We start from the raw sequence: 24,865 nt of genomic DNA, 5'->3' as shown, positions 1-24,865 counted from the left end.
AACCGTTCATACCGGATAGGTAATAGTCCGGTGTTAGAGTCCTCCAAGTGAAGATTTACCTGTCGTATTTCTTCTGACGGGTTGTCGCTGTTGAGCCTCTGTGATGGCCAATCATCCTCCCCATGGAGTAAGAACTCTGGCCCTTGAAACCAGTTGCCACCAAAGTCGAAATTCGGCTTTCCCTTCCACTTCGTGGCCTCATCTGCCGGGTTGTGGTCAGTAGGCACCCATCTCCACTCGTCAGCCGATGTGCAGGTATTTCGACCACCCTATGAGCCACGAAGGGTTTGTAGTTTCTTGGATCCGACCTTATCCACGACAACGCAACTGTGCTGTCCGACCAAAGCACTCGTCGTCTCACATTAATCGGATGATGCTCCTGCGTGTAGCGTAAAAATCTCGCTCCCAACGCGCAAGCCTGAAGCTCAAGCTTCGGAATAGTAAGTGGCTTCAGTGGCGCCACCTTAGCTTTCCCACCGATGAGTGTACACTGAGGTTCTCCAGCATCGTCAAATATCCTCAGATATAAGACGCATGCATAAGCGTGCTGACTTGCATCGACAAACAAATGCCATTCGCCATTCTCGTACATCTTCCTCGATGCTGCCGCAAAGTAACTGCGTGGAATGCGTAGGTCTGCTATTGCCGGAAGCAGATCAATCCATCTACGCCATTGTCTCACCTGTGTGTCGTTAATCTCTTAGTCCCACTGCGTGCCAGTTCGCCAAAGATCTTATATCAGGATCTTGCCGTGGATCACGAACATCGCAATACCTCTCTTTTCGTTGGAATCCTCTCTGCTATCAAGAGGTCAGACACCGCCGTGCACGCCCTAGTGCAAAATCCAAGCTCGTCAGATGCAGGGTTCCATCGCATTCCCAATACTCGTTCCGCCTCATCTCCCATGGATGATAAACATTTGATGTCGCCATTTGCTTCGCCAAAACATCTCATCAATTCCATACTGTTTGAGGTCCAATTCCTCAACTCGAATCCGCCGTTCCTAAAAATCTCCCTTACGTCATGGGATACCTGACATGCTTCTTCTTCCGTCTCGAAGCTGTCCAGAAAGTCATCTACGTAAGTGCTTTCAATAATTCCCTCCACCGCTCGTGGGAATTGTTCCACGTGCTCTCGTGCGTTTCGGTTCTTGACATACTGCGCCGTTGCGGGTGAACACGCAGACCCGAACATTACAACATCCACGATGTAGGTTTCCAACTCGTCCGTTGGTTCGTAACGCCACAAGAAACGCTGCGCGTGTTTGTCTTCCTTTCGTATCATAATCTGCAAAAACATCTCCTTCACGTCTGCACACGCCGCCACTGCGTATAGACGAAATCGGAAGAGTACGCCAAGCAACGAGCTCAGCTCGTCTGGTCCCTTCAGCAGCATGTCGTTCAACGATGTTCCATGCGCCTTAGCTGCCGCGTCCCAAATCAGCCGAACCTTTCCAGGTTTATTTGGGTTGGTAACCACCCCTATTGGTAGGTACCATACGCGTCGCTGGTCAGCCTCCTCCAGCTCACGCAACGTAGCCTTGTGAACGTACTCTTTGCTCAACAAATCTCGAACCTGTCGATGTACTTGTTCCTTAAGATGTCCATCTCGCTCCATCCTCCTCTCCAAACAATTGAACCTACGACGCGCCATGTCGATGCTAGGAGGTAGCTCGATGTCATCTTTGCTCCACAGTAATCCCGATGCGAATCGCTTCCCGATTCGTACCGTGGTAGCGTCCAGAATCTGCTTCGCACGCCGCTCATCTGGATCCTGTTCGACGTCGTGTGCAGCACCAATCAACTGCATGTCGAAATATTCCCGAATCGTCTCGTGAATGTTGCCTCGGTCGTTGCACTCACAGATATGCAACTACCGTTCACACTCCAGATTCGCCGGTTTTCTGTAAATATACCATCCAAGACGTGTCTTTACTGCGATTGGATCACCAACGCCTCCCTCCTTAGTCCTGAGAGGAACCGCCAATCGCAAATTGTCCAACCCAATAAGCAGCTTGGGTTCCGCATCCCGATATTGCCGAATCGGTAGCCGCTCCAAATGTTGCCATCTCCCTTCGTCCTGCACGAAGGATTGTCGAGGTAGGTTTAGCCCTGGCACAGTCCGTACCGAGTGGATGGCAAACCGCTTTGTAGAACCAACAGGTCCCACCTTCAGGTTTACTCGTCTGGATCCAGCCTCGACCCTTGTAGTGTTGCCTGTCCAACGAATGCAAAGTGGCTCCACCTTGCCCTCAACACCTAATTGTTCAGCCAAATCGTCATCCACCAGCGTCATGGACGAGCCTTCATCCAAAACGCAAACGTCGTCACCGTAGCAGCCGGTCCATACACGGTGACAGGCACTATTCGAAAGAGCGCCTTCGATGATGATGACACGTATTGGTGATGGTTACTCTCCGCAATGACACCACCATCGATTCCTCCTTCACGGCTTTCTATATTATTCTGCTTGCTGCCGATATCGCGAGACTCCTCAGCGCCGTGTAGCAAAGCATGATGTCGGCGCGTGCACCCACCAATGCTGCAAACCGCTCTGATTTGGCACGTCCGCCAGTTGTGCCGCTCCAGACAGCTAAAACATAAAGAAAGTGCACGGGCCTTCCGCCAGCGGTCCTTCACCGCCATTGCTCCAAACGCGAAGCATTTGCTCACAAGGTGTCCCCGTTTGTTACACACAAAACAAGATTGTCCTACCTGGATGGCTCTTGTTCCCGATGTGGTCGCTCCCTGGTTTTCCACGTGCGCATGCACGTAACCCTTGGTGTTAGGTTTCTTCCTGTCTACTACTTTCAATGAGGGTGAATCTAGCCTGGTTAACGTTTCAGCATCGTCCATCCATTCCGTCATGAATTCGCCAAACACGATAAGATCCGGTTCCGTCACGCCTCGTATGTGCCGTGCCCAGCTGTACTGCTCGCTCATCGGCAACCTTTCCACGATCTCTTGCAGCAGCAACGGGTTGGTCAAGTGTGCCCGTATACCAGCAGCCTGCATGTGATCTATCATGCTCCGCACTGCGTCGCCGAACGCCACAACAGTATTGGGCTTCTCCCTGCAAGGTGCAGGCATCCGACGCATTTTCCCAATCAGCGCTGAAATGAGATGTTCCGGCCGACCATAGCGCGATCGCAGCGTCGCAATCACTTGTGGCACCACCTCCGGTAGCACTAAACGGCTTCGCACAACTTCTAGCGCAGGTCCTTTGAGCGCCTTCTGCAGCCGTATCATGTTTTCCCAGTTGGAAAAACCACATTTCTCCGTTGTGTAATCGTAGTGCGCAATAAACACGGGCCATTCCGCCGGGTCCCCTGAAAACTCGGGTAATTCGGTTGGCACGTTTCGATGAACACTTTCCAGTCGCGGGGCGGGACCACGCTCATCCCGCTGCGAGCCTCGCATCGATTCTCCATCCGGCCGGCACGGTGTCACAGTCGATGCTCCCAAAATCGCAATCACACCCAACTCCTCGGACAACAAGTCCTCCTCCTCCTTCACAAATTTCAGCTGCAACTCGAGCTCCATCCGTTTCCTCTCCGCCTCCTGCCGCCGCTTCATAATGGCTAGCCGATTAGCCACACTGTCGGATACCTTAGCAGGAGTGAGGTTAGGTTTGCTCACCGCGTTGTAGCTTGTCCCACTTGAAGAAGGCATGGGTGTTTCTGCCGCTTGTTGGATAACCTCAACCAGTTTGAGGTTATGTTTCTCAGCCACGTTTTGCGTAACCTCCTCCAGATTGAGGTTAGCATTTGCCGCTTCCATTTGTTCTGTGTGCTTGACCGGCGTCCTCTGAATCAAGCCGGACCGTTCCTTAGCCTGGCAAGCCACGCACAACCATTTCCGCTGTTCCACAGCTTCCGCGGGTTCCGTCAATCCGGCGCACGAAAAATGCCACCATAAATTGCACTTGTCACATACAACAAAATCCGGATCATTCCGCTGATCACCGCAAGCCTGGCAGTGATCGTTCCTTTTTGGGCCCATTTCACCTTTGGAACCGTTTTAAAGGCTTTTAATGTAAACACATGTTGTGGGCAGCCGTGCCGACCCCTGGACATGCCGTGGTAGTTGTGCTACCACTGGACAATGTCCAGGGGACGACAGTGTGTCACGCACACTGTCGTACGCACACTAAGCGCGGGCCGCTTAGTGTGTGTGGTGCGCTCGGACAAGCAAGTGTTGCGAGCAGCCGGTCGAGCAGGGCTCCCGGCAGGGCACGGTATGGCTGGCGCGCGGCCGAATATTTTAGTGTGTATTGTGCTTGTGAATTTATATTTATTATGTGTACTGTTATATCAGTGTTTTTAATAAAGTACCTGATGCAAGCCAAAGGCACAACAGTGGCGACGAGGATGGGATCCTCTTGCGTAAGGAGGATCCCTAGAAGAACCCGCGGTCGCCATCGCGATCGAGCGCGTCGGTTGGAGCCGGCGCCATCGCGATGGCACGGGTCCCCGCGACAGTGGGACGCCGTTGGACGAGGACCGCTGCCGCCGCCGCCGTTAAGACCGTGGCCCCGGCTGTCGTCCCGCGATGCGAGCCTCGCATCGATTCTCCATCCGCGCCCCATACACAGGACAGCCGCACTAGTGTTGGCCGTTCCGGTCCGAACCTAGTAAAAAAGTTCCGTTCTTTATGTAGGCCGTTCCGTTCCGATCCTTTATACAAAATCGTTCCGTTCCGTTCATTCCGTTCTTTCCGTTCTTTCCGTTCATTCCGTTCCGTTCCGTTCATTCCGTTCATTCCGTTCATTCCGTTCATTCCGTTCCGTTCATTTCGTTCTTTCCGTTCATTCCGTTCCGTTCAATTCGTTCTTTCCGTTCACTCCGTTCCGGTCTTTGCCGTTTCAATATTGTTAGCAAGGTGCTATCGTTCGTGCGTTCCGTTCTTTGAAAAAACCGGCTTTGTCCGGCTGTTGCTTGCTACATGCAAGATAACTGTTCACTCTTTCTCGCACACAGTATGTGTTGCCTGTGCACTCTCCAATGCTTACAGGAATATTCATAGCACTTCGTCGCGTATCGTTTATAAAAATCGTGATAAGCGAAACCAAAAATGGTGTTGCATTTGGTATTATGGTGCAATTTGTAACATCTATTATACTTTTTGTTATAATTTAGCTTATCTTAACTAGACAAATAATATTTATTAAATTTAAATCTGTACTCATATGGCAGAACGGGTTGGAAAAGATGTATTTATGTTTTATGCCACGATATCCACTTGATCTTGGCACTCGGCATGATTCCAATATTTAGCCATTCGATTCGAAGCATTCTGTTCCATTCGACAACCGTTTGAGTGCCGTGATGTTGTAAACGATTTATGTGAAAAAAAACTATTTGTTTTAAATAGTAAGTGAAATTCAAATAATTAGTCAATCTCGTGATACAATCGTCAACTCGTACCACTCAATAACATCGGCATGGGTAAAAGCCTCGAATGGATCGTGCCCCCATACACTGGGATGATTATCCTGCTATGGGCATTTAAGTTACTGATAGCCAAGCTTATTAGTGGTACAGGAAGGCTTTCGCCGAAAATGGTCGTCGCATCTGATAAGTTGAAAAAAAATACTAGATAATAAATGCATGCTTTATATCCCCCCCCCCCCCCCCCGGATGACAGTTTGGCTTCTAAGCTGTGGGTCGGTACTTTTGCACCCCAGGTTCACGTTCCGTTCTTTTTGAAAAATGAACTAGTTCCGTTCCGTTCCTTTTTTTTAACGAAATTCCCAACACTAAGCCGCACACACACACTCGGCGATGTTTTATTCGCCGGGCTGCAGGCCCAGGGAGCGCCGGCAATGGAAAGGTCGAAGCCTGATTGCCGGGCCATCTGCGGCGACGCTAGGTGTCGTCGGGCTGCAGCCCAAAGAGCGCCGGCAGTGTAAGAGGCGAATTGTCTTTCTGCCTATCTGCCGGGCCATCATTGGTGACGCGAGAGGTCACTGAGCTGCTGCCGCTGTGTTCGACGGAGAGGAGGGCGAGGTTCCATGCCGCCCCGCTGCAGCCGTCGTAGACCAGTGAGAGGGGGCGAGGTCCCATGCCGCCCCGCTGCAGCAACAGTGTCAACGGAGAGTGGCGAGGTTTCATGCCGCCCCGCTGCAGCCGTCGTGTTTGACGGAGAGGAGGGCGAGGTTCCATGCCGCCCCGCTGCAGTAGTGTCAACGGAGAGGGGGGCGATGTCCCATGCCGCCCCGCTGCAGCCGTCGTGTTTGACGGAGAGGAGGGCGAGGTTCCATGCCGCCCCGCTGCAGTAGTGTCAACGGAGAGGGGGCGAGGTCCCATGCCGCCCCGCTGCTGCCGTTGTGTCGACGGAGAGGGGGCGAGGTTCCATGCCGCCCCGCTGCAGCTGGAGTGTCAACGGAGAGGGGGGCGTTGTCCCATGCCGCCCCGCTGGTGCCGTTGTATTCGTCGGAGAGAGGGGGAGGTCGCATTCCGTCCCCAGTTGCTCCCGACGAGAAAGGCGAAATGTGTGCCGTCCTTGCTGCAGCAATTGTACCACCGCTACAGGATGCCATAACGGGCTGCTGGGATATGCTCTTCAGCCGGATGAGGCTTGCGGGACAAACCGGTCGCCGCCGGAGAGATCGCCAGCAGCAGCGTAGCAGCGTGCGGAACGAGTTGCTGGGTAATGCTCTCCTGCCAGATGAGGCTAGCGGGACATTACGGTCGCCGTCGGGGAGATTTCCTGCAACATCGTAGCAGCGTTGCGGTAGCCGGGTAGCGGGGTCGCAGCTTAGGAGCAGCATTTGCGCAAAAATGCCCCAGGACAAGGATCTATGGCCGGAGGGTGTCACCACACCGATATTCCCGCAATGGAATATGCGCGTGTCGATTCGACCCCCTCCGGATAATTAAAAGGGGGAGATGTTGTGGGCAGCCGTGCCGACCCCTGGACATGCCGTGGTAGTTGTGCTACCACTGGACAATGTCCAGGGGACGACAGTGTGTCACGCGCGGGCCGCTTAGTGTGTGTGGTGCGCTCGGACAAGCAAGTGTTGCGAGCAGCCGGTCGAGCAGGGCTCCCGGCAGGGCACGGTATAGCTGGCGCGCGGCCGAATATTTTAGTGTGTATTGTGCTTGTGAATTTATATTTATTATGTGTACTGTTATATCAGTGTTTTAAATAAAGTACCTGATGCAAGCCAAAACCACAACAATTTTGCTGCAAATAATGCTGAATCCAAAAGGATAAAGCACTTGGATATTAAACATCATTTCATTAAAGATCATGTTGCTGCTGGTAATGTTAAGATTGAACCGATAAGTACTGTTGAACAGCTGGCAGATATATTAACGAAAGCTTTGGATGCAAACCTTTTTGAATATCTCAGAAGCAAGATTGGAGTCAGCGATTGAGAGGGGTTGTTGTAATCTAGCAAACGTGTAAGTGTTCAATATAAATGTATGCTTCAGACTTCAAGCCGTTACAACGACTCCGACGGCTCCGACTGCTCCGACCGGCTCGGGACGACTTCGACGGCTCCGAACGGTTCCGACGGCTCCGGATGGCTCCGGACAGAACCGAAGGTTTTTTTTTGTCATAATCGGAGCCAGAGTAGCAATGCTCGGAAGCGATTCCGAGCCGCGGGTGCGATTCCGATGCCCCATCACTAATCCAAACCTACGTAGGCGAGACGTACAGATAGGTGAACGCACTTTTGAAGTCGTCCCACAATTCACCTATCTTGGGTCAAAGGTCAGCAACGACAATAGCATGAAAGCTGAGTTGCGCGCAAGGATGCTGACTGCTAACCGGTCATTCTACAGCCTGAAAAATCAGTTCATCTCAAAGAACCTGTCGCGACGGACGAAGCTGGGACTATATAGTACCTATATACCCAACTAACAAAATCGACATGCTTTCTCGTTCTACCCAATAGATCGGTAAACTTGAGAGAGTGAGAAAGTATGTTGATTTTGTCGCTTGGGTAGTTCCGGTACTCACATACGCCTCTGAGACATGAACACTGTCCAAATCTGACGTAACCCTATTCTGCAATTAAGGAAGAGGAGTGGAGGCGTCCGCCATTAAGGCTGGGATAACGGCAGACGAAGGCGCGAGACCGTGAGTGGTTTCGGACATTCCTGAGGCAGACTAAGTCCGCAAAGCGGTTGTAGCGCCGGATAAGTAAGTAAGTAAAGAATCAATTAGGGAATCGGCTACAGGATGAATTCAAGACAAGGCGACATTAGCATACAGGTCGTGCAGGCAAAGAGCCAAAAAGAAAACAACGTCTCTTAAAAAAAACCTACCTTGCACAGATATCGCCGATAATTTTCGGAAGTCACACAGCGAACATTCACTCAAATTAACCATCAAATACTTCGCATCTCTCTGTGCGGTTAAATAGACAAATGTTATTCTTTTCGTAAATGTACTGGTTGGCTTAAAACTAAAAAAAGATACATTTATATAATTCAATCATTCATATAATATTTTTGTTTAAAATAGAATATTTAACCAACTGCAAGATTTAAAATGCTGCGTTCTCTCTGCTTTCGCTAGCAATTTAACAGACATAGTAAAAAAATATTGTTTTTATCCATACCACATATGCATTTAATAGTGCTCTATTCCGAATAGCTTGTTTTACTTCGTATGCAACAATAACATCAATCGTATTGAACCGAAGACGGAACACGTGTGTGCAGTAATTTATACCGTTGGGAAGAAACGTTGTCGAAAATACAACGGTTGTAAAAAATCCGTTATGTGTCGGTATCAACAGGTTGGCATGATGGAACGTTACCACTAAGAAAAAATATAAGATATCTTCACTATTATTATTATTATTATTGTTGCTAAGAAATCTATCATTTACTTCCACTTTTACTAAGGCGTTCTTCGCTCCACATTCTTTCCTCATATATACTCCAAAAAGGGACATTAAAAATCATAAAGTTGCCTGTTCCTTTTCTCCAGCAAGGGCAAATTAGTTGAAGTATTCTTGTGCATATGCATTTGGAAATTCTAATCAACTTCAATAATTTTTAAGACATTGGATCTAAAATGATCGTTTGGCTCATCTATGTTCTGAACGGTTATACATACCGTGTGTATACGCGAAAAACACGTTCGACGATGTTAAAACTTATCTTGAATGTAAACTCTAAAAAAATGCTTCGGAGTTTTCTATCCGTACACACATTGGCCTTAAGCAAAGGATAGTATTTCTATGGCTATCTATTACAAAGTTCAATCGGGCTATTAGACACGTGGTTACCTTCTGCTTAAGCTGTTTCTTTTGTTTTGCTGTCGTATGATCCACAATGCGCGGAAAGGCAAAGTTGGTGACATCTTCTTCTTCTGTGATTTCGTGCATATTCTCACGCGATCTGCTGCTGCTTACTGTCTTCCGTTTAAAGCAAACTTGTCATCGGTTTAGTTACACATGATAAGTAGTTATCTAATACTTTGTGTGTCGAGTGTAGCTACTCAAAGCGCTCAGCTCTTATAACAGCCCCTTCGAAATACTATTACATTAGTACACAACAAAAACATGTCTCTGCTTATTCGTGAAATAACGTAAGCCATTCGTCATAGTACTTTCACAAACAACCGGGTGAGAGGATGGAGGGAAAGAATTGCGCGTTTAAGTTTCGAGAGCTGTTAGAATTGACTCTCTTTTCTGACCACCGTTATGAGAGGCGGTGCTGTCGTCGGAAGTGGCGGTGGTACTGAATCGTTGCCGTTGACGGACGTACTTGTTGTGGTAGTTGTGATTGTTGATGTTTTGTTTGATTCCTTTGCCTCGCCATTGGTCGCGTTCGAGCCATGCTTTACGGTAGTGATAATCGATTTGATGATTGCCGAATTTGACGTTTTCTCCGTTGTTTCGCTGTTGAACAGATTAGGCGAACGGAATAAGTTGAGTAGTTCTTTATTTCTTTTAGTGGAAACAACATTAATAACTGAACAATTCTTACCCGATTCCTTTCAGGCTGCCGATGTTCGATGAATTCATGCTCAGTATTTCACTGTTCTTGGCTGTTGATGATGATTGAGTCGTGTGGGTGCTTAAGACAGACAGTCGACCTAGAGGAAAACAGAATTTACTTTAACTTTCGAAACAAAACCAAACACCAGTATGCATAAACATACCGACTATTTCCTCGGTCGTGGTGGAACAAAGAGTCGTTGTTGTGGAATTCAGATGATCTCGTACGGAATCAATCGTGATGTCGCCGATCGAGCTGGTAATCGTTTCGTTAGCCTTGTTCGGCGAAGCTTCGTCACCACTAGCGACGCCGTTGCTCAATCTCGGATTGGATGCGCCATTTGTGAGCAATGTCGCGCTTCCGGAGACCTTTTCGCGTGAAACTGATTGTTCACTTTTAGCCGCAGCCACGGACCCGGACGCGTTATCATCAGGCTCTTGCTGCGAAGCAGCCTCGGCCTTCATGTTTTCTTGCGCCTGGTGGTCTTGCTGCTCGTTGTCTTCTTCGGTTGATGCACCATCAATCGGGGCGGACCAATCCTCAACATCGATCATACCATTCGGCGCAACTATTTTCGTAGCTGACAGACTGATCCGCTGTACCTCTGAGGATGACATCATGTACAATGCCTCGCCGTGGCTTGTGAAGCAGAGCGATGATATTCCGCTGTAACATGTAACGTGTGTGAGTTTTGCAAAGGGGATAATGAACTGTACTTGCTTTGGACATACTTGATATCTTCACGACGCACTGCAGCCGAATTAAGCTGCCGACGAAGCTCAGGAACAGTCAGTACGAGACAGTCGCCCAAATTGGTGAGACAAAGCAAACTTATTTCGTAATGCGTTGTCACGTCAGAACCTACAATCGACGTATTGTTCTCGTTCACCGCTGTGGTTGATGTATTGTTGTCTGCAGCAGTTGACGGAGGATCTGCAGTCTGTTGAGCAGGTGCAGCAGGTGATGCCGGTTTGACCAGAGCCTTTGGCGGGCTGGAATTCACTAACGAAGAAGTCGGCACAGTGCACATAAACGTAGCAAAAGCTATGCGACGCACACGAGCTCCTTCGTGTGCGGTCAGCTTGTACTTGTTGACAGGTTTCAGTTGCGGTAGCGAAAAGATTTTGAACTGCTCCTCGGATGCGATTAGCACACGATGCGGCGCTGGTCCGGGTACGTTCTGGAATTCTAATGGAACTCCATTCTGCAAAAAAAAAAACGAGGAAACAATCCACAGTTCATTTAACAAAAGCATCGAAACCAAAGCCATTTTCCATTAATACTTACACTGTCAACAACTGCAATTCCAATGATCGGTGCACGGTGCTTCATTTGAATCTCCTTTCCCAGCTTTCCCGTTACTGGAGGTCCTCGCGGTGTGGCGGTCGCAGTTTGTGTCGACTCATCCGCACCATTCTCGCCCGCAGGTGCTGTTGCAGCCGGCTGTTTGGGCGGAAGATTTAACACAAACACCGATACGGTGCTGGAATTTGTGCCAGACCAAAGTGTCGGAATGTACACATTCTGGTTGGTAATAAACGTTTGTGCGAAAGTTAAACATCGCACCATCGAACCCATTCCGTCGTCGACGGGACGGGCCTCGATCTGACGTTCCACTGGACGCGTTTCAGCTGCAGATTGCTGATGTTGACCGCCAGCTCCGGCAGCTCCAGCGTTTGGATTGTTTCTCGTTGAACGACCCTTACGAAGCCGCCGAAAAGATTCACGCAATGTCTTTTTGAAAGATTTCCGACGAGACAGTGTTTCACCGGCGCCAGTAAGATCTATAATTATAGCCGAAAAAATATGTACACAAATCAAATATACATACATTCGAAAGCAAAATTTGGGTATTTGGTTTGTTTTTGCACTTACCGTTTGGATTAAGAGTACACTTGTGCAGCACAGGAGCTTGGTTTTGATAATCAAACAAAACGAGTCCGTGAGCTGTTCCGGCAGCAACCAGAGACCATTTACTCTGCATAGCAATGCATGTAATAGCGGCGGGCGGCAATACTTGCAGTACGCCCAGAAAGTTGACCCCTTCGATGATGGGAGAATTTTCTTCCAGCAGTTGGCGTTTTACCTTCAGCTGGTCGTGGCCCTTCCAGACGAATCCGTCACGATCGCTCACCAGATTCATGGTGGTCATTTTCAATGGTCCATTTGACTGTGTTTCTTCAGCCACTTGAGGCGATGCTTCAAAGTTGGCCATTACCACGTTACCAGCTGTGCCAGCTATAACTAGTGTACCTGTCTGCGGACACAGCTGCACCTTCTTTACCGCCAATCGTGGATCATCCGAGTAAGGGTCGAACTGGCCCGCCTTTCGGAACGGCGGTTCACCATCGTCTAGCTGTTCAGTTGATGCGTTTAGATTGCTCTCGAAATCGTCACTGTTGTTGAAGAGTGGAGCCGTTTTGACGTGCAACAGCGGAGTCAGGCAAACGTCTGAGCAGTCCCAAAATTTCACCGACCCATCTTCATGTCCGGTTATCAGCACGTCCCGTTCCATCGGCTGCTCTTCGTCATCCACGGATTCGTTGGGTACAATGCCACCGGTAATGGGCCAAATTTTGCAACTATACTCGGCCATCTGCTGCTCTCCAGCATATTTAATCTTGGCGTACACTTCCGGTGAAACTTGCGATACTAGATGATTACAGGTCACGGCAGAAGCGTGCAGTGAGTGTAAATACGGCGCGTTAATTTGCGGCAGTGTTTCGTCTGTCAAATCGTACGCAACCAACTCCTCTTCCAGCAACACTACCAACACTTCCGCCTGTTCCGGTCGGACGTCATTGAACGTTACAAAGAAATCGATTACTTTCGATGTAAAATCGAAAGCCACTTTGGTGCCGTCTTTGCAGTGTACCGACACGCATTGATGTTCGCCGTATGCCGATCGGGGCATGCCGCCGGAAAAGACGACCAGCTCACAACGCCCACGGTGTCCGCGAATCAATCGATCGATTGCCTTGCAAGGATCTGGACCGTACGGGACGTACTTCTGATTCTCCGGTGGTATCGGACTGTCCAAGTCCCAGGTAGCGAACGATCCATCTGCATGATACCATGTAAACTGCGTCGCGTCCTGAGCGATGAACAGTCCCACACTTTGCCCATGGCCAGGCGATATGAATGACTGCTTTACGCTGGCAGTCTCAAGGTCCCACAGCACAGCAAGGCCACGATTGTACGCAATCAACAGCAGGTTATGATTGTTGGGCAACTGCTTTACCGACTCTATCGCACCTGGGTTCAATCGGTAGGACGTGGGTAGTTGTTCCAGTACCACGTCGTGATAGATGACGGATTCTTTCACGCTGAAATTGCGCACGTCGAATTGATATACGTTCCCACCTTCTGTACCGATCCACACCGTATCCTTCATATAAGAGCAACAGAGCGAGGAAATCTTCTTGAGCTTGCCATCAAATGCCAAGTTTTTGATCGCAACTAGCAACGTGCCAGCTGGTTCCCACAGAACCAGCTGGTTGGAGGCAGTTAACGACAGTAGCCGGCCCGTACCCGGGATCCATTCAAGCATCTGCACAATTAAATCGGCCGGGTTGTTGCTGGGTGAAGTATGCTGGCCATAGAATTCAACGCCCGGACGGCCGAACACTTTAATGACACCACTATTGGTGCCGATGGCCATCAGCTTGCTTTTTGGATCGTACGCCAATGCGGAAGGTTTGTGCGGGAAGCCATGTTGAGCCGTCTAAAAAGAAATAATTTCAATTCAACGATGTTATATGGATAAAAACTAACATTTCAGACCAAATTGTTGTTGATTACATTTAAGGGCACATCAATGGATTGATTAAACATAGCAAAATATATGTTTATTGAGGAATACTAAAGTGAATTATTTATGAGCAATCTCTTTTTCTCTTTGAGTTTTTCTACCCTGGGTTAGTAACGGAGTCAAGCTTCCTGGGCTGCAATTCACAATCTGCAAACCTATATGGTTATGTGCTAGCTACTAAGGATATGTCCTTCTATTCATAATCTCAATAAACATCAACAGTAGCACAACGAAACTTCAGCTAGTACTTAGTAGAAATTTTAGTACTAGACAACACTATAACACTAGTATAACAGTATAACGTATAACAGTAAAACCAAAATAAGAGAGAAGACAGTGGACCACATAGATAGTCTTGCTTAACCCGTTTAAACAGATTCACAAGAAAAAAAAATACACATATATTCGTTTATAAATATTACAATTAATTTCATAAACAATTCTGCTTGGCGCAACAATCCACCAAGCCATGTAGTATGTATGTGGTGTTCTGATAATTATTGCATTCGCAGGAATACAGTTAAATATCATTTATAGGTAATTTGCCTCTGAAATTTACCAACACTTTCGATTCCTTCACGGTAAACACCGTCAACAGCAACACCTGAAAATCTTATCTGTAAACCAAGAGACATTTCTTGTTTTTCTTTATCACCATTGGGAATCAGGGCTCATATCTTCCTTTCCGGGCGACCTTTTTCTTGTTTCTTGTGCACCCCTCTAAGAGCGTGCTAGACTTTACGTTAGAGCACACCAAAGTATCGATAACCAGAAAACCAACCCTCACAGAAGTGTGCTGATGTTGTGATGGAAACGTATGTTGAGGTATACGTATGAAATCCACCGATAAAAAATAGGGTGCGGGATTTATCGCTATGCAAACACAGAGTGTAACAGGTGAATCAAAGATAACGGACAATAACGGATCTAATATGACCGACCGTTGGTGGACAGGGTACGCTTGCTGGTTGTTGAAAATCAGGGGAGAGTCTGCTGGGTCTACAAGCCCGCTGGTTGCACCGCGAAACAGGAACTGATGATTAAGCGCACCTTGCTCAAAGCAAAAAAGCGACCATGATTTAAAAACCTTTGTTGATAGCATTCGCGTTTCATGACACGATACCGAACCAGTGATAAGCAACCGATTATGTTGCAATCGTTTCCATTTGTCCACCATCATCGATTTTCGGTACAAGAACCGAATATGGCTCGGGATAAAAAGACAAAAGTGAGAGAAGAATTGCCAATCATTTGGCTTTTTGCTACTTCATAGAAAAAAACATCCGAAAAAAAGGCAAGAATGTAATGCATAAAAAACCATAAATAATTACAAAAAGAAATCAACAGAACAAATGTGGCAGCAAACTATTTTCTTGAGTGTATGATTTCGTTGGTTGAAAATCACAAAATTTCATTCAATTCAAGAGACATTGTCAAACATCGCTAGTGAATTGAATATTTTGATAACAAACGATCGGGGAAGCGTGGTGCACCTTGCGCGGTGTTCGTTGACTTGTTCCTGGCTCTTATCTTAAATAAATAACCTCAAGTGGAAGAACGAGGTTAAGCATGATATCACCAAACAGTAACTTCGTCGGTTAACCGCCCGTTCGAAAAGGGTACATTTTTTTTTGCTTTCCCAAATGTTATCTCCCCTTGCATAAAGTCACACAGTTTAAGAAAGACCCTTCTACTTCAATTAACGGGTACCGTTTTTTGAGCAGCTAAAAGCTAACACATCAATAAGCAAAGTGTTTGGTTTCGCATTGCTTTTTTTGCGACACCGAGAGTAACCCTTCTTTATCGATCGGTAACCATCAACACGAATAGAACACACCCTAACACAACAAATAAACCTCCCCGTTCTCCACTTGAGGAAGCACCAGGTATGAAAAGGTGGACCAGTTTTCCATGCCGTGTAAAAAGATGGTGATTTTCTTTCCCTTTTCTTTGCGACACAAGATCGTTCGTCTACCAAGGTGTGGCTCTAGCCAGCAAGGGGGAAACTTCTGATATTCTCGCCAGAACGAGGTGAAGTGGTTTTGTTGCTTCGTTCGTATTGCAGCTAAGCAAGCAACTAACGGGATTTTCCACCATCGGCTTGAAGTAGTGCATGCACCTCTTTCCTGAGCATCTTCGCTGTTGTTCGATTCACCTCAAACTAAACGGACAGAATGAGTTACACACACACCAAGCTCACGGCAAAATAGTCGTGACATTCAATGGCTTAATGGCGCAATTATGGTCCAATAGTTCAGCAGTCTATCTACACGGAGCCAGTACTACGAATGTTGGACACGGCCAGCAGATCGTTTTTTAATCCACGAGTTCTTTCTCTCTTTCTGAGCTGGTACGAAGAAATCATTTCTGTTCTTGGCTTCGCTTGTAAAAATATAGAAAGATTTCCTGATTTTCTTCGCCTTTCGTCGCAAACTCGTTCTGGTGACCTTTCTACCTTTGGCTGCTATAGACTTATCTAAGATCATAGTGCAGGAGGTAAAGATGGAAGCCATTTCGTCTTTCTCTGATAAACACACACACACACACACACACACACACACACACACACACACACACACACACACACACACACACACACACACACACACACACACACACACACACACACACACACACACACACACACACACACACACACACACACACACACACACACACACACACACACACACACACACACACACACACACACACACACACACACACTCACACTCACACTCACACACAGCCGTCATCGTCTTGGAAGGTAATTTAACAAAACTTTAAACTTCAGTCCAAGCGCTTCATTCGCGTGCGACAACAACCAACACTGATGGAGGAAGAAGGTAGCACTAAAAACCGTTAGTTTACTTTTCCCTTTGCTTGGTTAAATTTCCAGCGTTCAAAACGCAAACGAAGACGCCAACACAACTCACACAACCGGCGTGATTTCGCGGTTCGTTCCATATTTCAGGTTCAATCCCATGAAAGAAGGATAGAAAGTGGACAGTGTTTCATTCTTGTTGTTCATCTTCTCTTTGCATGGAGCGAGGAGGCCGTATTTACAATCTTTCCAGATGGTAGTAACGCGTAGGCGAACGAACAGGACTGGACAGAAGTATTTTAATATCGGCCATCGATCGTGTAGGTGGTTGCACCAAACACATTGGAACTGAACCCCGAAAAGCACTAACTCCAGATCGAGTTTAGATGTTCATTTTTGTGTAAAATTATGCTTCAATATGTAATGGACTTTATTTTACATTTTTGTCTAATTTTATCTACAGATTCAAAAAAAATTGTGTAATACTACGTTTGAAATAGATTTTCCCATTCGTAGTCAGCACAAACAAATGGGGAAACAAGAACCGACATACAATGTACAATTCATTCACTTTCACACACGTCGTGCATACTTTGAAACAAACGTTACACAATAAACAATTCAAAAACATTTCAAGGCCACCGCCATAAGCTTCCATGAGATATCGCAAGCGTTTATCAGACTCAGCTTATTAAAAGCACAGCAACTGTTATGTTGTGCAATGTGTGCACAAGCAGTAAAAACACAAAAATGCATTTGCATATGCATAGCTGCGTTAGGAGTAGATCATTCTCATGATTCACGCAATTTGTGTAAGTTCAAGTTTTTCATTCATCTGTTCAGCCGAAACTCATTACTCAGTGCGAATTAAACATAGTTCTCAACACTCAGCAGCAAGCGTTTTGCCATACCATAGCCCATGTATAATGTATGGGGATTATACTATCACGTTAGATTTTTTTTATTGTTTATTTGTTTTAAGATGCCATACAATCTTTCAAATGAGTGATACTAAGATATAGTTAACCGGTTTCCCACAGCATGTTTGTGTATATAGCTTCATGACTATAGATAAAAGTGACTCATAATGTAAAACATATAATAATGTACTATTCACTATGTTTGGGAGTTTAACTATAAACAAAGCAACATATCAACAAATGATATAGAAAAAAGTTAAAGTCTTGTAACTTCTTGTAGTTAATGTAAGGCGACACGCGAGGCTGCATGAACAACAGAGCGGCATTGAAGCACGAAATTCTACTTACCCTACGAAATGCAAACAGTTCCTTCTGCAGTTTCTGCCGTTCCGTCGAAGGTTGTTGGCCTTTTCCACGTATAAACTTCAGCATTGTTCTTCTACGGTTGTTTTACGGATTGCGATGAACAGAATGGTTAATCTATGATGATGCTCAGCTCTTACCGCTTCACAAAATGCTAGCAACCTCTACGGTCTTTTCTAGCTTTCGCCCCTGTTTCGATGATTACGTCCGACTAGAGCTTGAATCTTTCTTCGATGAGCAGCTCACTTTCCGTCGGCTTAGCAAAGCAGTTTTTCTTTTCTTTTTCTTCTTTTCTATCTGTACTCTTTTTTCACATTACACGACCAGGACAGTCGAAAAAAGGAGTAATTCATCTACTCGGTCAATAGTTTCGTTGGTGTGCTCGTTGGTTCTGTATTTTGTTTGTAAGTTTTACGTTATTTTTTTGTTTTGCAGTTCTCCCTGCATTCAAATTGTACTTTTAGAGCAAAGATGAAAAGGCACACGGTGGGCTTTGAAGAATTCGTTGTTTTGTTGGTGTATCTGTCAGCTCAATTGAAACCTAGGTGATTACTACAGGCGTTCCCTGAAATAGATAAAAACATCAAAAAAAACATCTGAATCCAACTTAGTTTGGAATCGGAGACACTACATCTATATAATAATGATGGATGTATAAATTTTGATTGGTGGATTATTTCGAAACGTTAATGATTCCAACATACACGGTTACAAAATATATTAAACTATCGAAACACTTCCATCCAAGCTAGAACTGTACTTATATAATTGATAACATTTCTTATGATTAGTATTCTAAGTAACACTAACTTTCAGTTTAGGTTTTCAATTCAATATCAAGCAATAATATCGAATTGAAGTTGAACTTGAGGTATTCATTCACAGGCCAAAAGTGCGATCCGCCCGTGAAACCTGTTTATTAACTGTTGATTTAGGATTTGGGAATATTACTTCTTCTTCTTCTTCTTTGGCACAACAACCGTTGTCGGTCAAGGCCTGCCAGTACCCACTAATGAAGAGAGCTTGGCTTTCAGTGACTTATTGTAACCATAGCAGGATAGTCAGTCCTACCGTATGGGGGTACGGTCTATTCGGGACTTGAACCCATGACGGGCATGTTGTTACGTCGTACGAGTAGACGACTGTACCACCAGACCGGCCCAAGGGAATATTACTATTGGGTTCAATTCTTGTCAACAATTACAGCTAATGTTCAAAGGATAGGCCCCAGAGAGGTCAGATACTTCAACTCTTCTGCAAGTACCATTTGCATCGACCATGGGCTATCGAAGTATCAAATTCAGACTCATTTTACTAAGAAATCACTTCGATATCCGAAAAACCGGTTATTCAACCCATTCATCCGTCCATCCTTCTATCTATCTACCCAAGCATTCTTCCGTTCTATCCATCTATCTATCCCCATCGACGGTCATTTTCTTTAGCGGTATTTGAAGAAACCCCCGCCGTCCAAATGCACTCATCTCTTCTTACGATACCCACTTCCACCACGCTATACCAACGTGACTCCATGAATTGATGATCTGATATACAATTGCGGTACATAATTTGTTTAGAAAATAAACACTTCCTTCTTTGCGAGCGCAGGAATGAGTTGTTGTGGAAGGGAAAATCAAAATGCCGACTGCTCTTAACAAACACAACGCTTCCAAGTCAGCCAGCAACACTCATTTGATACACCCTACGACTGACAAGCCGTATTTCGTTACCCACGTTTCTTCTGAAATCAAGTTGCATCACCCCGCATCATTCTTGGTTTGTTTTCTATTTTTAAAATGCTTTTTTTTGTATTCTGCAAACAAGAACGACACGAAAAATGTGATAAAAGCGCCGCCGAAATGTGTGGTTCATTTAAATGTACAAAAAGAAAGGAAACCAACAAAACTCAATCAAGTGAAGGGAAGAAATTATAATTTTTTGTTCTCTCATTCGAAAGGCACGTCTGAATTGAAAAGGTCGCTGAAAAAGAAATAATATTAGGAGCTTGAGCGAAATTAATCTGCTGCACGTGGAGAAAAATTAACATTGTCACCTTGCTTAGAGATCGGCTGGGCATCGGTGAGGCAGAGAAGGAAATGCGGGAATGAACTAGCAACCTGGGAGTAGGTGCTATGGTGGAGGAGTTCGCAAGTAATTTGGTACGAAGAAAGGTATGACATCATTCTCGACGAGTGACACGCCACGCCATCATCATCATCAACAAGTGGCGAAAGGAACGAACGAATTGGAATGGAAACATGCGGAACGAGTAGACTAACGCAGATATGTGCAGTTCGTTTGTCAATGCACAACATGAAGACTAGAAAAAAATACAGAAAAACTCAAGGGAATTAACTCGAATATTAAGCATCCCAGCTCATGGTATCATCTTCTTAAAGTGGGTGAAATCGAGGCGGAACTTCACAACATTAAATCGTGCCTTCGTGCACTAGATCCTGATACAACATTACACATAATCGGACCAGGAAAAAGGGCTTTGCACTGTGTTGCATATTTAAGCCGCAGCCAAGAGCAGTCCAATATTTTAGAAACTGTCGGTGTCCAATCTTTTAGTGGCTAATAGCTCGGCCTAATAGCCAAATGGCAACAATGTAATATTACATTCATTCCCAGGTCGTTGTATTACAATTGACAAATTAAATTAGTAGCTAATAGTGATGAGAATAGTTCCGAAAATCGAGGAACGGAACGAACCTGCCGATCTGGAGATAAAGAACCGAACGCGGAACGCAGGTTCAAGATGACCTACCATGGTTACGCTTTTTTCAGTTGCTCACTTTATGTATGGATAACTTCAAAGTATTCTTTGAATATTTTGTATTATATTTTTTGTGCAGTAATCACACAGTTTCAATTAAAAAAAAGCTTAATAATAGTTTACTGAATGTGTAAAACTATTCTTCTACTAAAATATACACGCTTAACTTAAGTAGCCCGCTATACAGTTCCTTTTTCATTAAAAGCTTAAGGAATTTTGTTTGTTTTTACTAAAATTAATGGTGGGAGCAACAGGTTCAGTTTGAACCTGCTTGGATTAAAAATAGGGATCGCGGTCCGGATGCTTGCATGCTGGAACGGATCGCACCTGGCAGGTTCGGAATACAACGCGCATCACTAGTAGCTAATCGAATCAAATCAAGCTAAGAAGTCTTTCAATAATGGTTGAAAGTTGATCGAAAGTCGATATAAAATAAAAACGTTTTCGATATTGATGTTGATGTGCGTGGTAAATACATCACCAACCGGCTCTAGCTGAAAAAATCGCCATCGTTTCGTTTTGAACGAAACTGATTCAGCTCAAGCCATAAAAGTGCACTTGGAGGTATCCATTTCAAGTGCATTCGAATTCGAAAAGCATCGAAAATTGCAACGAGGAGGGGAATAATGAAACAACTTCTGTGTTCAGTTTTGGGATGATAACCAATAACGTTACACTATTGTTTTAAGATTGATGGTAATAATAATGCTCATTATGCTTATTTACATGTACGCTTTTCTCTCAACTTGCATAAAAATATCAGTTTCAAAACTTTTCATGGGAACATTAACGATGTTGTAGAGGATGTTTGTTAAAACAAACTTTTATCTTATCGCAATCAATTTAATTTCACCATAGTTGACAAGAAACGTTGGTCGACGTTCAAAGGAAATATGCGTCCATCGAAATAAAAGTTATACAAAACATGCGTTTGGGAGGCGGTGCAGTGTGTCTATGAGGAAAATATTTCACTTTAATTGAACAGCTGTCAACTACTTTTTGATGTATTTGTTGAACTTGAGGTGAACTTATGAAGTTCCTTTAGCTGATACATCAAAGCAACAGGTGTTTCTTAAACGCGCACAAAAATACAACACACACGAACACACACACAGACAAACAGACATTCAGCTTACCTAGCATGCAAATAAACGCCAGTCTGTTTAATTAACGTCGCTACAATAAGGCCATCAATTCATTGATCTTTTTGCATCGTTCGTTTCACAAGGCACAGTTTCTAACAATCAACACGGACCTGCAAAATAGTAAAAAGAACCAATAAACACATGGAAAACACGACGGTAAAACCAACGTTGCACTTATATTCGCTTTACTTCTATCTGCAAGAGCGGAAAAGAAAAACTAAGCATTTCTTGCGCACTCTCCCTGCGGGTTGCAGGTGTACGATCATTTCTTTCCAGTCACGGTTTATAGTTTCCGGCACGGAACGTTCTGAGGCCTCAAACGCTATGCAAACGCACCCGAAAGACTATAAACATTCAACACAACACATCCGCCGGCAGGGCCACCGGAAAACGTGCTATAGAAAACACCTCTTTCGTTCAATGCGTTTGCATGCAAGGCTTACACACACACACATTAACACACATGAATACGTATACACACAACCCATTGGAAGCCACACACGCTTGTTGCTGAAGGTTTACCGAACCCGAACGCACTCGTAAGTGCAGAATACTTCCCCACCACATCCGAGAAAGTGGTAAGAAACCATTGGACGCACCCGGTTTTTCCACTTCACATCGTTGCTTTGATCGGGTTCGTTCTGCTGGTGGTGACTCCACTCCAAAGCAGGCCGGCTTCTCTTTGGTAGAGAAGATCACTAGAGACCCCACCCAAGTGGTGATGGGAGTAATAGAATCCGGAGGGGTGATATAATCGGATCTTGGCGTTAGTCACCGGGGCACGAAATACAGCGTACTAAGTCACAGACATTAACGTATAACACACACAGACACAGACACAAAGCACATACCACGAACATCCGACTTACGCACTTCGATGGAATGTAGAATCAAAATTCTGAAATTTCTATTAAATAGTTTCACTGTCAATATATAACACTTGTAAAGTTATAGCGCGTACTCATACGACCGTCCACTGAGGCTTCTGTGCTCAGTTGCGTGTATACCAGAGATCATACACAATATAAGGTTTCTTGGTTTGAGTCACCTTTGAGAATTGTATCCAATCAGTACAAGCCACTTTGCAAACGCACCGGTCGGCACAAAATTGTCATACTGCTCACCTCACTGCTACACACGCACCACGTCCAATGCAAAGGAAATGACATTAAATGAAGCGAAACAGAAACACTAACCAAACATCAATCAATGTTACACCAATTCCTCAACACTTAATCAAAGGTTGTTCAACATTTAGAAGAAGAAAAAACAATACCGTAATAATCCATGAATCATCTAATGCAGAGGTAACGTAAAGACTGTACGGGACTCTAAAATATTTTGGTTGGAAAGATGCCCCGCTCGGGTAAGCCACTCTTCGGAAGCGATACAAAGAATAAATTCTCATTTATCCGTGGGACTTCATGAATGCATCAACGCCACGGTTAATAGGAATTGGCTATCTGACTTGTAGCAACTTCCCAATGTACAAAAAATCAATTACTGTACATCAGCCCAAGGTGTATAAAATCAACCTTTTAACCTTTAAGTTGGCAACCGGATACCCGGGTATTTTTTTAACTTTCAACTGAAATAACTTTTGATTCATTGCTTTTATTGACCTGAAATTTTCCGTAGCCTCCCAACTTTTAATTTCTGATTTTTTGGTGCATAAATTGTAATTTTTAACAATCTGTAAGTATTTTATTTTGATTTTTTTTAAACTTTACCATGTAAGTTGGCAACCAGCATACCCGGGTATTCCATACATTTTGTATGGAGAATGACGTTTCTCTTCTTCCTCTTTTCGTATTGTGCTTATTTTCGAGTCAAATTCAAGCGATTACAAATATAAATTTGACCGTTGTTTTTATAATAAAATGAAAAAAACTTAATGAATAATGAAATAGAAGAGAATATATGGTCGGCATTACTTGCTTACAGCATTAAAATATAGAAAGCATTGTTTACCTATGAAAATCGTTAATTTTTTGCATCGAAACATGTGGAATACCCGGGTATGCCGGTTGCCAACTTACGTGTGTAAATCTGGTTGGCAACTCTACGGTTAAGGGCGGTGGTAACGCTCATCCGATGCGATTTTATCGGACGCTTCTGTCAAACGCTATTTCGGCTCATATTGCAAAAATTTGAATGGTTTAACCATTGTAAAAAATAATTTCATATTGTTCCTACATAACCTGCATGATTACATTGACAGATAAAATTGGATGCGACCATCCGACGGAATCAAAAAAATTTGATTCCGTCGTGCGACGAAATCGAACGTCCGACATTATCTGTCAAATCCCATATAAATCTCGTCCGATAAAATCGCATCGGATGAGCGCTGCCACGGGCCTTACCGCAGGACTCCCCAAATAGCCAGAATTGCTTAAGCAGCTCATTTTGGCACGCTAAAGATTGCTGCTCTAATTCGCCTTTTGCAGTAGATAAACAGCATCAAAGTTCTATGTGGGTCTTTCAAACAGTGCCTAAGCAGCTTCCTTATGCCACGATGCCAGGGATTATTTTTCTTTGTGTTTTATTTTCAAGCAAGCAAATAAACAACAAGATTTGTTTCGTTTAAACACATATGTATATTTTTAAATCTTTTGTATTGATGAATTACACATAATTTTACACAATTTACTGATAATTCACAATCACTTCACTCAATATTCATTCTTCAATTAACGAATCTAACTTCTGCAGCAGCAATGAGATTATTGCCGGCGCCCGTCTTTGACACTTTGACAAGAGCCATCTCGTAAAGATGTCATACATTAAAAGTTATAAAGTTCCACCAAGTTCGGTACGCGTTCTTAACAAGCCTTCAAGTTCCACCATGAACCCTACACATAGTGCTAATCAGCCGCAAAGTTCCAAAAAGTACCATGTGCCTGTTAAAAAGCTCCATAGTTCCGCAAAGTACCGTCTATCTCTTAATCAGCCACAAAGTACGACATCGGAACGAATTTTCGTTAAACAGCCCTCAATCAGCTATTAACTACGAGCTGGCTATTTGGGTAAGGGCCTTTGGGGGGTCGCCATAGTTG

The 24,865-nt window shown here is 44.9% G+C and overlaps 1 protein-coding gene across 6 annotated transcripts; it reads right to left on the bottom strand.

Moving 5' to 3' along the window:
• Window positions 1–8,349: 8,349 nt before the first annotated feature.
• Window positions 8,350–23,218, bottom strand: LOC121587892 (lethal(2) giant larvae protein). Of its 6 annotated transcripts, XM_041905191.1 has the most exons (10): window positions 23,083–23,218; window positions 21,798–21,916; window positions 18,023–18,447; window positions 17,868–17,958; window positions 11,840–13,688; window positions 11,252–11,748; window positions 10,696–11,168; window positions 10,128–10,630; window positions 9,953–10,061; window positions 8,350–9,864 (listed from the first exon to the last, which is right to left on the bottom strand). In XM_041905191.1, exons 4-10 carry the CDS (start codon window positions 17,949–17,951, stop codon window positions 9,636–9,638), a joined length of 3,744 nt encoding a protein of 1,247 aa, XP_041761125.1. In that variant the 5' UTR covers window positions 17,952–17,958; window positions 18,023–18,447; window positions 21,798–21,916; window positions 23,083–23,218; the 3' UTR covers window positions 8,350–9,635. The 6 variants fall into 6 exon arrangements, with proteins under 6 accessions (XP_041761125.1, XP_041761121.1, XP_041761124.1 ...); XM_041905187.1 differs by having other exon boundaries at window positions 17,868–18,447; XM_041905190.1 differs by lacking the exon at window positions 23,083–23,218 and adding an exon at window positions 23,003–23,079 and having other exon boundaries at window positions 17,868–18,447.
• Between the last annotated feature and the right edge of the window lie 1,647 nt (window positions 23,219–24,865).

Source organism: Anopheles merus, chromosome 2R, assembly GCF_017562075.2.
Source record: "Anopheles merus strain MAF chromosome 2R, AmerM5.1, whole genome shotgun sequence".
NCBI classification, from domain to species: domain Eukaryota; kingdom Metazoa; phylum Arthropoda; class Insecta; order Diptera; family Culicidae; genus Anopheles; species Anopheles merus.
The sequence above is the reverse complement of the archived record's forward strand: the minus strand, read 5'-3'. Positions and strand labels throughout refer to the sequence as shown.